The sequence below is a fragment of the Pituophis catenifer genome, unplaced genomic scaffold, assembly GCF_029215685.1.
Source record: "Pituophis catenifer annectens isolate HBS135680 unplaced genomic scaffold, rPitCat1.0.hap2 SCAF_6, whole genome shotgun sequence".
Classification (NCBI taxonomy): domain Eukaryota; kingdom Metazoa; phylum Chordata; class Lepidosauria; order Squamata; family Colubridae; genus Pituophis; species Pituophis catenifer.
The window spans coordinates 64,361,343-64,376,217 of NW_027256886.1; the positions used below are offsets into that span (position 1 = coordinate 64,361,343).

Sequence of the window (14,875 nt, forward strand, 5' to 3'; positions counted from 1 at the left end):
ATCAAAAATAAATTTATTTTATCCTGTTGCATGGTAGATATGGGAACGTACTGTTCCTTTAGCCATGAATGTTCAGTGTTGTGGCTTAAAACTAAGATATACATGGAAATCATCTACATAAAGTAGCACACTTAAGTTTTTATAGTAATGTAGAAAAGCAAAGTCTGAAGGCCCAATTTAAGATGTTATTATCTGATATGTTTGCTTTCATTATTGTGAGATAAGTATCTATTGATGTGTGTCCCTTTGGGGGAAATTAACACTATTTTCTTTATTTGTAGTTTTGTAAGTCAAGACAGTAGGATAGTTTATTGAGCAAATGTAGCCGGATAATTACATGGGCACAAATGTCTGTCTCTTGCAGTCTGAGTCTAGGGATTACCTTGCAGATTGGAAGCTGACACCATTAATGTGCTAATGAAAAATTGATTTTCCTGTGTGAGTTTGTTTGTTTAAGCAGTTTGTAAAGCCTTCCAACTCATAGTTGCAACCCCAGGTGGCTATGCTAGGGTTAAAACACAAAGCAAAAACAAACAGCAAGAGTAAAAACAACTATTGTCAAAGGACAAGTGAGCCAAATTGCAGTCATCTTAACCACAAACCAGTGCAGGCAAAGAGCCTTATTGAAAGCCTGGGGGGAGGGGGGGAGGGGGGGCTGAACCCATCGAAATCTCAGGGGTGCCCTCTTCTGAACGCCAGGAAGAACAGAAAAGGCACATTACCCACACAAAATTAGGAATACACTTCCTAGGGACAATGTGTAAACTATTTTTCTTTACAGCGAATTGATAGTGGTAGTTCTCTATTGTCAAGAGGTAAGACTGACGAAGAGAATTGCGATACAAAATTGTCAGTTTGTCCTCCTCTGTGAATGTATAGTTCCATGGAACCTGTTTTTTCTTTTTCCTTTTTTTTTCTTTCTGTTTTTGTCGACGTATACTAATATTAAGCAGCTCTGCCATAAGCTAAGCCAATGATCTGACAGAAGACTTTTTGTATTAAGCCACAACTGTAGCTTATCAGGCAATTGTGAGTGAATGCCAAAAGATTATTGTTGCTGAGTTTAGCATGGCATCCATGTAATGAACAAAGTCCATAGAACAGCCTTGTACCCTTTTTCTTTTCTTTACAAGGAAGATGCCTAAGTCAGAAGTAATATTTACAGATTTTTAAACTATAGTACAGAGCCACTTTAATGTAGTGCATATATCACCAGGCTAAAAACTGGGAGTCCTTGAGTTCTGGTCCTGCTTTAGGCTCAAAGCCAGTTGGATGACCTTGGGCCCATCATTCTCTCTTAGCCCTAGGAAGCAGGTAGTGGCAAATCACTTCTGAAAATCATGCCAAGAAAACTGCAAGGACAAGTCCAGGTAATCTCCAGGAATCAACACTGACTCAAAGACACACACACATCAATTGCAAATGGCATCTCTTCTGATGTTGCTCGCTGTATAACTGAAAAGAAAGAACTAGATAAATGATCTCGTATGACCACTGTGGGAGATATTAGTTTGTAACATCCCAGTTTATTAAGATAAAGTGGGAATGATTGAGTTTGACACAGGCATGGGTGGAAAATGTTCTACCTGTCTTTAAAAAGGATGCAGGCAGTGAACAATAGTGGCAACACCTGTATGCAACATCTGAACTTGAAGAGCTTGTTCAAGATAAAATCCCATTTATCCAGCAGTGACAATTTATGGTTTTCAAACGGGAGAAAATAAAAGTCCCCAGAAGTAAAGAGACGAGACAAATAAAGTATATTTAATGCTCTTGCAAATGCTGATTTACAGAATGTAATACAGTTCTTACACAGCCATTGTGAAACTTCATTTTTTTTTCATAGTAGAAAAGCCCAGAGAAGGAGAGAGAAACATTGACTAAAGGAAAGAAGTGCAACTTAAGATTCCTCAAGGGAGCATTACATGCCAACAAGTTATATAGGTTTATATGAGTTTTTATTTGGGTAATCAATAACAAAACTGGTCATTACCATGGCAACTATCACATCACATAGTCCTCAAACTCCCTCTGAATGTAGTGAACAGCTTTTAAAGGCATACCCGGGGCATTAATGCACATGGAATAGTCCCCACCCATTAAAATCAATGAGAATGTGAATTGTGCTCACTTAATCACATTTTCAGCTGGAAGTGTGATGGGTTCAGAGACTTTTATTTATCTAAATACCCCAATATTGGTCATACAGATCCATCTGCCATGATATATTAAAAAGAAATGACATTTTTGACTAATATGTGGTATTTGTACAAAAGCATGGCTCACCGAGTTTTCCTCCCAAACTCATCCATCATTCATATTGTAAAAAGAGCCATGCATTTTTCACTCACCATATACTTCTTTCTCTACTGGAGTCTCCTTCAGCTAAAGTTCCCACAACCCTTTATGATATTTAATTTATGCATAAGAGGCATAAGTGGGTTCAGCATTCTCTTCCCCATCATGACAAGGAGAATAAGACTGTAGGGCACTTCCAACAGTTGTGTTCTACTATGTCAGGGTTCTCTAGAGAGGTCAGTATTGAACCTCCAACTGATAAAATCATTTACTGTTGCTCTTGTTTGTAGTGCAATTCCTTAAAATAGTATTTATCAAATTACTTTCAGTGAAATATGAGTGAAAACATGGACTAGAAACCCAACTGTAGAGGCACTGATTTCAACTTATAAGCATTTGTGTGCTGGTAGAAGTCCTAAATGAAAAAAAAAAAAGAACTTTACTTTACATAGAGCAGATGTATTTGACTTTGAGTAGCATCTAAAGATCCAAACTCCAAAAAGTGGACAAGGCCAGAAAAAAATAGAGTTGATTTTTAAAACATTGAAATGAAGTTAAAAAATAATTTAGTATTGCTGGTCCTTAATTTCAATATTTAGTTTTATGTTCTGCTGTATTGAACACTACTATCAGTGGCCATTTTTAAGAGATTCGTGGGATTACATCTAAATTTTGTGGAACCACATATGTGTGAGGAGCTATATGTTATCCATTCTCATTGTACGGGGTTGCAAAATGATGCCACTAAGAAGGCCCTTTCTCAAATTCTTGCCAGGCACAAGTCAAATAGTGGAAAGACAGACTGTTTAGATATGAAGTGCCATGGGACTTCGGTCTCTTCTCAGCAAGGTCTCCAGGTTTATACACTTAACTTTCCATGTACATAAATATAATTTACCGTATTACCATGCCTATCATGCAATGCCCCCCACATAGAACCAGCCTGCCTCAGTTTCAACTTGTGGCTCAACATGTAAAGGTCATTGCTTGATGACTGGCAACAGTGCACATGGAAATGTTAGGACACAGTGACAGCTTCAGACTTCATCTGGTATCTTTTTTGTGATGTTTGCATACTTTGGGGGTGGGGATGACAAAGGACCTAAATAGGAATGGGTAACTTCCTGTTAAGAAGATCTCCAATTCAGGACATGTATGGAAGGTAGTTGTTCAGGTAAATTGGTTTTAAGACATGATAGCTCACAATTAACATTGTGAATTGTGTCCAGAAAAGGGCTGGCAGCCAACATTACTTGTAATCTAAGAATCATGGGCTATTGAAATTGGCAGTTTACAAAAATCTGAATGCAGCGTTCTGAGCCAGCTAAAACAATTTTCAAAGGCAGGTACACATTAGTGAAATAAATATTATTTCTTAACAATTCGCCCTACCTCTGCAGTCTTGTGTTCTGTTCCAAAAGTCCCACAAACTCTCTAGGCAGATTTTAAGAGAGAATAAAAAACTACAAAAGAATGGAAATCATCCCATTGGTGCAGCAAGTGCTTTACTGCAGCAATTTCTTAAAATAAAAGCAAGCAGAGTTAAAAGATTTACATACTTCTAAGGTTGGCATGAATGAAAGAGCTCTTCTATATCAGCCATTCTGTTTTGCTAGTCTCCTGCTTTGCTAAATCATTAGCTTTGGGGTCATTAGAGTATAAAATCAACACCTTTTTCCAGTTGTTTGGAGATAGGGGTCATTATCCAGGCTGTTTTTAAAGTTATCTAAGCTTGGTTGTCATTATTAGAACTTGAGGCATCCTGCTATTTGTTTTATTATTATTTATTTCTTAGGTTGTGTGGTTGTCTTGCCACAGCCTTACAACTCTTGGTGATTTATAAAAATAAGATACTGCAATAATATATTGAAAGTGTAATGATAAAATAGCATAGTGACAATTTAGAATGAAACAGTATAACAGGAACAATTAACAATTCTTAATAAGCCCTCAGAAGAGATCCATTTTAACCAGCTTCAGGAAAATTGATTCAATTAGAGCAGGGCTATCAAACTCGAGGACCGTGAGCCGGATGTGTATGCGCTGGCCACACCCATGCCCGGTTTAGTGAAGAGGAGAAAAGTCGTGATACGTCATGTGACGATGCGAGTTTCACACCCCTGAATTAGAGCAAGTTGAATTTCCCATGGAAGCCTGTTCCAAAACAGGAATATTTGTCCTAACCCAATACCAGCTTCCTCATTAATACTAGTATTCACAATTGGTATTTTGCTTCTCTTTGTCACTTTAGCAACCTTTAGAAAACTGTGCCTTCCCTTTGCTTACTTTTTTGAAATTTTGATCAAACCATTTGATCAAGGGATGGATTAGGAAAACAAATACTATTAAATATTTTGAACCCTAGGTTAAATTTGAGGTTAGTAATCAATGGAACAACTACAGGACGTAACAATTCCTTTGCCCCTCTAGCAACTCCACCTCTCCTCTGAATGATCATCTAACGATAACCCTTTGAAGCAGATACAGTATGTGAAAAGAGTGAATCAATTGATATTTTGTATTATGATATCCATGGCATTTTAAATTTCTAATGATTTAAATCAAATCACCAATGATATTGTATTTTCTATTTAAAATTAATCTTATTTTAAGTTTTGTATTTGTTGTTTAAGAGTTATTGGTAAAGAATATGGTTTTCTTTATTGCTTTATTATTCCTTTGACTTCATGAAAGTTTTTACCAAAGTGTCCCACAATATTTTGTTCAGGAAATAGATAAATGTGGGCTGGATATTTAGTGAATATATAGCTGTCTAGAAATTGTACTCAAAGGATGCTCATAAATACTTCCTTATATAGAGAGAGTGAGATGCAGAATTGCCTTAAACTGCGATATGGGCAGCAAATAAAATTGATAAATAAATAAATGTTGAATGGAATGCTCCAAGATTCAGTCACTTGCCTCTATTTTTCAACACTGTTATTAATGACTGGGATAAAGGGGTACAGGCAGTGCCTACTTGATTTACAGCTGAAATATAATCTGTTGCAATAACTAATAATCTAGAAGACAGAAATATTATTCAAAACAATTTTGATAGGTCAGCGAACTAAGCTGAAAGTATCAGGATAGAGAGATAAATCTATTTGACATATCTTCAACATTATCATTTAAGTATTTAGACTGGAGATCAAGTACCCAGCTCTCTTTTAGAAGGCTCCATTCCTACAGCAAAAAATAATAATAAATGGTACGGCAGCATGTTCTCTTAGGTTTTATGTTCCATAGACTTGCCTTCTTAATAAGAGAGGACTAAGAATACCAGTTAGGTTATAATATTACCATTTCACTAGTCATAATTGTAATGCTTTCTGTCTTGTTGAACACTGGAGATCGCTAGGCAGTGCCATTGACTTCTCTCTTGTTGGAAATCTTTGTAGAATAAAGGCAAAGGGATGTCATTTCTTAATCCATTATTCACCAGCTAATCCTCTTAGAGTGGAGCATCTTAGTCAAGCTTCTATCATCAATAACAGTCTGAAATAGACAAGGAGGGAGGAAAAGAGTCTAGGACACCTGTTGTATTCTTCAGAGGCTTTCTTTCTCCATATCATCCATTACTAAGTATGTTTGGAATATGATTATTTTCTGTGGGAGAGGATACACTCATTCCTATCGTATTTGCCAAAGGACAAGAAACAATCTAGGCTTTTCCTCCCCAAACAGAATAGTTCAGGTTGCTTTGTTTCTCTGTATGGTTTTACTAAGCAGAAATTAAGCATGGTTTATTATACAGCTGTGTCAGCAGCCAAAGTTATAACTCATTGCTCTGTTTCACCATGTCTGGCTCTTCTTGACTGGACTGACACTGAAGACTAAGGCTTAGAAGTGAGAAGCTTTCCTTGAATGAAGGCAGATTGCTGATAAAACCTAGAATACATACAACAATGCTTGAGCAGTAGCTATATTTCTTGGCAATACCCTCTTGCTGCTCTCCATGGTCCTATTTATACCTAAAGAAAAGGCTGTCAGGCCTGGAAGACATCTTTTGCATTGGGCCTTCAGGCCTGCCACATTTATTGCTGTGGGAAACTGGGAGGGGGGATTGTATGAAGCAGGGGTGATATAATAATAACATTCTTAGAGAGTCAAGGACATCTTGTCCTGCACCTTGAGAGATGTGACTGGGAGCCATCTCCAGTTGGGATGGTGCTTTGATTGGACCATGTGATGGACATGTGGGTGCTGGGCAGGGACCTGGACTTTCCTTTGGGTGGGGAAAACCTGGAAGCTTTCAGATTTGGGTTTTCCCAGAAGTGCCAATATGACATCTCTAATAAAATGGAACTTTGAGGAACTTCAAGCCTCAGAGTTTTCTTTCATTGGGGGTGTTACTTGGAACCGTGACAAAGACTTTTAGTTTTTCAAAATGGTAAAAGGATACCATTCCTTGACTAGAGGTTCTCACCAGATGTTAGAATTGCTGTCACACTCAACACAATGCAACCAAAGTCACCATCCTCAAGGTTCAAAGCCTTAAATTAGGTTGATTGGAACAACTTGTAAGCCCAATAAATAAATGTTCTTAGCTTATTACTCAGGTGACTTCACTGATCTTTTGGATCTGCTATGGTGGTCTTAGGGATGGAAGGAATTTGGCAAGAACTAGGGCATGTGAGGGTGATTACTATGAAGCAATTCTGCAAGCTTAGAAGATTCAAAAAAGGCACTGTACTGGAATAGAACCCATATAGTGAATTCACAGCTGGCCATGCAAAGAACTGTAATTCATGATAAATAAAAAAATCTTTCTAAAACACAGGAATTAATAGTTTCACTTTATTCTGCATTAGTCAGAGTATTGTGGGAAAGTTAAGAACAACTCAGGTAAAATAGAACTGTTTCAGAGAATGACGAGTAAAGGTGAACTGTCCAAAAACTGTCTTCAGTCTTTAGAAAATGAAGGAACTGAAAATGTTTAGGGTTAAGAAAATAATTCTAAAGGTGGATATGATAGCAGCCTTCAAATACTTCAAAGTTTGCCACTCAGAGGAAGGTCAGGACCTCTCGCATGTCACTTCACACAGCATGAGGAGCAAAATAATCAGAATATATGGTATAATAGTTTTTAGTCCATTGTCAGCTGGGGAAGTTCACTGGGTGACTTGGAGATATAAATCTAATAACACACAAGTGGAGATTGAAGGGAGTCAGATTCCAAGTATGTTAGAAGATACTTCTAAATAGTAAGAATAGTTGGATGGCAAAATGAGTTACAAGAGAAGCTTTAGATGAAACATCCAGGTAGCCATTTGTCAGGGATTTGATTTAGATTTCTATACTGAGAGGGGATTCAATTTGATAGTGTCTAAGTGATTCCTCCAACTCTGTGATTCTCTTCTATTATGATGTGATTCTATTCTATTATTATTTTATGTCTCCCTAGTTTCCTTGGGAAGGGAGAGTTGTATAAAAAGAATAATAACTACTGTTACTCCTTGAAGCATGTGCCTGCTGCTGGAGTTTTATATTTTCAGTCATAATAGTCATTTCTTTATACATTACATTTTTCATAAATAAATTATGCTCAAGCAGTTTACCCAGTAGACAGTTTAAATATAATAAATATCGTCAATATTCAGTTCAAGTAACACCAATAGCAGGATTATAATCAGAAAGTGGGTTCTTTAATTGTTAGAGATTAATAAGACATGTTTCAGACACTGCAGTAAGACATAGTATAGTTGTTTGTTTGGTTGGTTGGTTCTCTATTAACACCATGTATAAACTCAGCTTTTGGGTTAATGACGTTGTATTATATAAAAATAGATCATTATGACTTGTTCAGCCTATGATTTCTTGCCTCATCAAAAAAAATAAGAGGCAGAAAGATAATAAACATCAACCACTTCATGTAATACAGGGCTGTCAAACTCATGGCCCCTGGGTCAGATGCGTCACACGATGGCCACACCCATGCCCAGTTTAGCAAAGGCAAAAAAAAGTCCCTATATGTGACGCTGCAGTGACGATGCAAGTTTGACACCCCTGATGTAATAGAAGGCAACTAGCTTCTTTACCAGCATCTTAAGTTTTGTGATAGTAACTTTTCTCCTTTAGATACCAGAACTAAGGAAAGATGCAATAGGAAAGTCTTTTTGTAGTCCCAAAGATGAGGAAAGAAAAGAAGAAATAGTGAAGTCCTGTGGTGACTGTTGGTATGTTTACACCACACTTAACTAACAGTTATGAAAAACTGAAACCCAATCATGCCCAGATGGCTGTATCATCCAAGCACACAAAAGTAAGTGAGTTGCTCGCCTTATTCAAACATCCAAGAAAAAGGTTGGGGCATAGAATGAAAATGCATGGCTCTGTATTATAGAATGAATTATCAAAGGCCTTGTGCCTCTAAATATCTGACAACCTTGTAAAAAAAGTGCCCCCCAAATGCTTCATTTAACAGTGGTGAATTCAGTGGCAACTTCCAGGCTTAATTTGTGCAATGGACTCTCCATAGGCTTTCTTTGCTGTCACTTGAAAAGTTAATGGTGTCTAGGCTGGAATCCAGAGTATCTAATTTCCTAATAGTGAGAGCAATCAACCAATGGAACAGCTTGCCTTCAGAAGTTGTGGGTGCTCCATCACTAGAGGCTTTGAAAAAGAGACTGGACAATTGTTTATCTGCAATGGTATAGTCACCTGCTCAAATTGGACTAGAAGACCTCCAAGGTCCCTTCCAATTCTATTATTATTATTTTTTTTAAAATTTGATTTATATGCCGCCCTTCTCCGGAGACTCAGGGCGGCTTACAGTGTGTTAAGCAATAGCCTTCATACTTTTGTATATTTTATACAAAGTCAGCTTATTGCCCCCACAAACTGGGTCCTCAATTTACCTACCTTAGAAAGGATGGAAGGCTGAGTCAACCTTGAGCCTGGCAAGATTCGAACTTACTTTAATTGCAGACAGCTGGTGTTAAATTACAGTGCTTAGTCTGCAGAGCTATCCAGGCTCCTGGATTATTCTACATTCTATGTAGTAGAGCCTATAGGATGCCAATTTTTAATCCTATTTGTTTCTGGGTATAACACCAAGTGTTATTTATTTTCCTTAAAGGCCAAAATGATGTGTGCCTGCAACACCTGATATTTTTTAAAATTTTGCCAAAAGGATAATTTAATCTATTTAAGTTTAAAATATGGTCATTTTATATAAATAAATAACATCTGCCAAAAACCTGCTTGAGAATCTGAATTCTGTGCTGGGGAATGCAGGGAGACCAATGGTTATTTTTCCTGAGGCCTGCAAATAATAGTTTGTTAATGCCTTTCCTAGGGCATCCTCTACATGTGGCGTTTGATCAGCTCTGCCCCTGCATGAATCTACAAATAAAATGACATTCCTTGAGCTCCATAGAGCTCCAGTAATTTGAATGGAAACATAGATTTCCTATCTTTCCTTTTAATCCCCAGCTAAAATGGAAATAAGTAATTTTCCTACTATTCGGAACTGCTGGCTCATTCTTTCTAGCCGTAAGATGCTAAGCAATTTCAGTTTCATATTATAATGTCACTACTATTTGATTATATCAAATCAAGGAATGGCACCTTCTTGATATAATAGTTTGGCAGCTTTGCACTAACACTGATTGTGAATGTTCATGCAAAACAACATGGACTGTTGGTAGCAACTCTGCTTGATTTCTTGAGGGTGGTTTGATATGGATAATGGTGGATTAGTTTGAAAAAGTTTCTGAGGATGAAAATTAAAATAGTGACAATGTGGGAGAAAATTTGGGACATAGATATAGCTTCAAGGCATTTTTCTATAACCCTTTTCACTGGAGGCAAACTGGATTATGATTTATCTGAGCACAGATATACAAACTAAAAGAAACAGAGAAATTGCTTGCTGAAGTTTTATGGCAGTTGAAGGTGATTTTCTTACTGCTAACAAAATACAAGAAAATATTTTTTCTGCAGATTTTTTAAAACTATATAAGATGATTGGACAGTTACAAAATTCCATCTGCTATAGTTCAGATTCTTCCTCTTCCAGATTCATACACTATTCTGTTTAAACGGGGTCTTTACTGGCAGAAAACTGAGTTTTCTGGATTTATTTTTAGTGAAATGTTTGTCTAGTGTTGAGTTAAATTATGATGTAACGTTGGATTTGTACTGGATTTATTTTTTAAATGGCACTTTATTGCAGAGGAATTAGGAAATCCAGCTTGAGATCGTCTCCTTTAATATTTGCAAATTTGTAATATTTAGGAGAATAGTTCAATTTGAGCCAGTATTCCTACACTACCATATTTATAATTCTAGACTTCCAAACCTGATTCTTTTACAAAGTAAGCTGCATATTCATATATTTTATACCAAATAATGAAGACTGTTTCAAGAACCTTTGATTATATATTTTGGTGTGCTTTTATTTATATCTCGGTGTTAGAAGAAAGTAAGATGAGAGACTCAGTCCATATTGCCAAGTTGGGTCCTATGGTCAGTAATTTGCTGCTGTATGAATTTAATAATAAAGACTTCAGCAATATCATTCCAGTCTTTCAATTAACTGAACTGAATGTTAATAATAAAAAAAGATTTCCTTTTTGTTGACCCAAAACATTTAATTTTGCATTACATGTTCCATAATTAGTAAAACCAGGGCCTGGTGGCTCAGCAGACTGATAGCATTGTGATTAACACCAGCTGTCTGCAATTACTGTAAGTTCGAATCTCACCAGGCTCAAGGTTGACTCAGCCTTCCATCTTTTCTAAGGTAGGTAAATTGAGGACCCAGTTTGTGGGGGCAATAAGCTGACTTTGAATAAATATACAAAAGTATGAAGGCTATTGCTTAACGCATTGTAAGCCGCCCTGAGTCTCCGGAGAAGGGCGGCGTATAAATCAAATTAAAACAAACAAACAAACAAACAAACAAACAAACAGTAGCAGGTTTATTATCCAACCAGATTTTGAGGGACCTTCAAAAACTCAGAAGTAATGAAACCAGCCTTATTTCACGAGAGAGAATATTCCATAATGTGGGTGCCAATATTTTTTATTTATTTATTTATTTATTTATTATCAAATTTATAGACCGGCCTTCTCCCAAAGGACTCAGGGCAGTGTTCAGCCCAAGTAAAAAACATAGATACAAACATTAAAAACAATTTTAAAAGATATATATAAATTTGGCCCCAAAGTTAAAAAACAATAACAAAACATATTAAAAACATTTAAAAAGCATTAAGCCAAACCAGCTTGCTGAAAAAAGAAGGTCTTCAGGACACGGCAGAAATTTGCTAAACTGCAAATTTCCATTAAACACACAAAAGATTTCATCCATGTGATTCACATAAAGCAATAACATGGTAACCTTTCTCCAGATAGGTCAGTAGGTGGTAAACAGAGCTTATTATACATTTGAAGATATGAGATATCTCTCATATATAAAAAACATAATTATATTGCCTAATTCCTTTCTAATTTAGTGGAAAGCATCTATATTGGCAGGGCACCACTGTATCTTTCTACAACAGGAAGGCAAGGAACAAATGAATATTTACCTGGAATAAAATGTGTGCATAGTGTGGGAGTTAAACTGAGAGCAAGAGATTCTCAGGATAGAATTATCAATTATGTCAACTACTAACAGTAACCCAACTTAAGGGCCAAGATACACAGGGCAAAAGACCGTCTCACCAAAAAAACCCATGAGAAATATGGGAGAAAGAAATACCAAGATTAACCCTCATATGGATATAAAAAGGGAATTGTGTCGTGCCTAAGTAGCAGCTTCCTAATATGCATTAAAGCTGTAATGTTTTGTTCCTCAAAAAGTCTCAATTGAACTAGAGCCTAGAATGTGGAAAAATTCTGCACAAGCCTTATTAGGGAATTTTGACCTGTTCACAGCAAGGACCACTTTTGGATATGTTCATGGTTCAATTGTGCAATGGATGAGGAAGTGTGTTTTAGGGTGCTGATCAGTGGTGGGCTGCCCCCGGTTCACACCGGTTCTATAGAACCAGTAGTAAAACTGGTGGGAGGCTCCGCCCACCGACCCCGACGTCATCAAAATGTATCTGCGCATGCACAGAAGCTTCTGCGCTTGCACAAAAGAGCGAGCGAGTGAAGCGACCGCACACGCGGCCCGGCTGCAAACTGGTAGTAAAGGTAAGTAGAACCCATCCCTGGTGCTGATGATTGTTACTTTGCTGTTTTTTCCATTGTTTTTGAAACATACACATTGTTGGAGCAGGATTATTTCTCTAAACAAGACATCTGGGCACACTGGGAATAGAGATTATCTAACAAAGGAACTAAAAGCATTGTCCATTATGTGTTTCAAACATAAGCAACCCATTTTTCAACGAAGAGGGAGGAGACTTTTATATGTTGTCTTTTTATAAAAGCCCTATTTTTCCAGGTATCAACAATAATAAACACCAGTTTATATTGAGAAACAGACCTTATTGTGTCTTCTTTTTCATTCTCTTACACACTGATTAAAGCCTGGAAAGGCAGCGGAATACTGAAAACATCCCCAAATGCATTTCCTTGAGCAAAAAGGCTTATATTTGACAATATGAACAAAAAACAATAATGATAATATGTTCTATTTTTGTGTCCCTGTGCTGAGCCTTTCTATTTTTCACCATTTTATTTTAGGTTGGTATTGTACTGCATTATTCTACACTTTCTACAATGCTCTGGATTGGAGTGACAGCAAGAAATATTTATAAACAAGTTACAAAAAAGCCTCAAACAGCCCAAAACAGTGATCAGCCTTCTTATCCCAAGCAGCCATTGCTCAGGTATGGATGATTATGGACATGTTTCCTTTCAGATTTGCTTTATATATGTTTAGCCATCGCTATCTCTACCAGTTGGGTTTAATAGTTGGCAAACAACACTGCTAAGGATGTCTTTAGAGTCATATTGCAGCCAAAGTGAGAAATGAAATTGTAGTTTGAAATTGGCTTAAGGTTGATTGTTCTGACAATGGTTATCATAATTAACTATGATAAATTTGAATAAACTTTCATGATTATTTACATCTCATTGAGAAACAAATGAGGAAAGGAGCAGCACATAAATTTACAAATACAGGTTGTATACATCTTGGTTTAAAGACTTTTCTCTGGAACAGGTCCAATTATATAATTATTTGGCTGTTCCTTATTTCTAGTGCTTTTACAACAATAAAAATAGTAAACAGTGCTCAGTAATCAAAACAGAGAATAAGGAGCATAAGCCATTAATAATTAATTAATCCTAAACATTCTAGTAAGATTTCAAACTAGTATGCCTAATTCTGCGGAATAATTTTATTGTTTTAATTGTATTGTTTATATTGGCTGTGCTGGCATTGCTTTTTGTATACCCTTTGCATCCTTGGAAACTAAAGTGAGCTTCAAAATTTCCTATGAATAATAATGTTCCCAAATAATTTGAGAAAAGTAAAATCTGTTTTCTAGTCATTTGTACAAACTGTGAAGAAAAATTGCTACAGTTCTACCTACAGATTGTGACACAATAATCTATCATCATTAATTTCTGTTCTTTAAAATATTTAGTGGATGTTTACTTTAAGTCTTTTAAAAGTCTTTTAAAATTTGTCCAATGGTTCATTTAATAGAGAATTTTTGAATTTTGTATGCTATGATAGTGTTTTTCTGTGACTCGGTGTTACTTCATTTAAAAATCATTGTAATGGTTTATTCTTAGGAATGTTTAGCAGTTGAATAATTGTGGCGTCCTTAGTACTTTCTGAGGTTGGCAATTTTCTTGCAGACATTTCATTACCAATGCAGTAACTTTATTAGTACTAGAAGGCAGAAGGGTTGAGCTTGATTTTCTTGCAGACCTTTCATTATCAAACTAGATAACATTATCAGTGATAGAAGAATAAATGTTTTCCAAATCCCACTCTCTTCTAGCGCTGATGATACTACCTACTTTGGTAATGAAATGTCTGCAAGAAAACCACTAATCTCAGAGAGCAAAGATTCCACTGTTCAACTCTGAGCCACAAATATTCTCTTTTGTTAGTTGAATAATTGCCAGCTTAAATACAATCAGCAAGAAGGAATATTATTTTAGGTTGCAAAAGCAGGGCATACTGTTTGTTTATTAAACAGAGGTCACTTTATACATTACTATTGCTGAAGGGACATAGGAATATTTATTAAAGTTCTGAGACAGAAATAATTTTGGAGATAATGAGTAGGCTTTCTCAATGTATATTATAACCTTTATTTTTTTGAAGGAACATCTTCCCTAGTACAAGTAGAATTATAGGAAAGGGCAGGTGAATGTATTATTTTTAATATATTTAACATTGAGGATATTCTATATCCATGATGGCAAACCTTTTAGAGACCGAGTGCCCAAGCTGCAACCCAAAACCCACTTATTTATCGCAAAGTGCCAAAATGGCAATTTAACCTGAATAATGAGATTTTACTACCTAAAATAATGATAAACAACACAGAGTTCAGCTAATTGTTCTAAGAATAACGTGATAAATGAACTTCTTTGCCCCTTCATTTTTTTCTGCTTTTGAAATATTAGGTTTAGCAACAATAATAAGGAAAACTTT

At 36.2% G+C, this 14,875-nt stretch overlaps 1 protein-coding gene across 1 annotated transcript in view; it reads left to right on the plus strand.

Annotated features, from left to right (window-relative positions):
* Positions 1-12,963: 12,963 nt before the first annotated feature.
* Positions 12,964-14,875, plus strand: part of ADGRA1 (adhesion G protein-coupled receptor A1) — a 51,669-nt gene continuing 49,757 nt past the window's right edge. Inside the window, exon 1 of the mRNA XM_070945172.1 lies at positions 12,964-13,088. Coding sequence (XP_070801273.1) covers positions 12,979-13,088 — 110 coding nt within the window. The 5' untranslated portion in view covers positions 12,964-12,978. The remainder of the gene's footprint in view (positions 13,089-14,875) is intronic.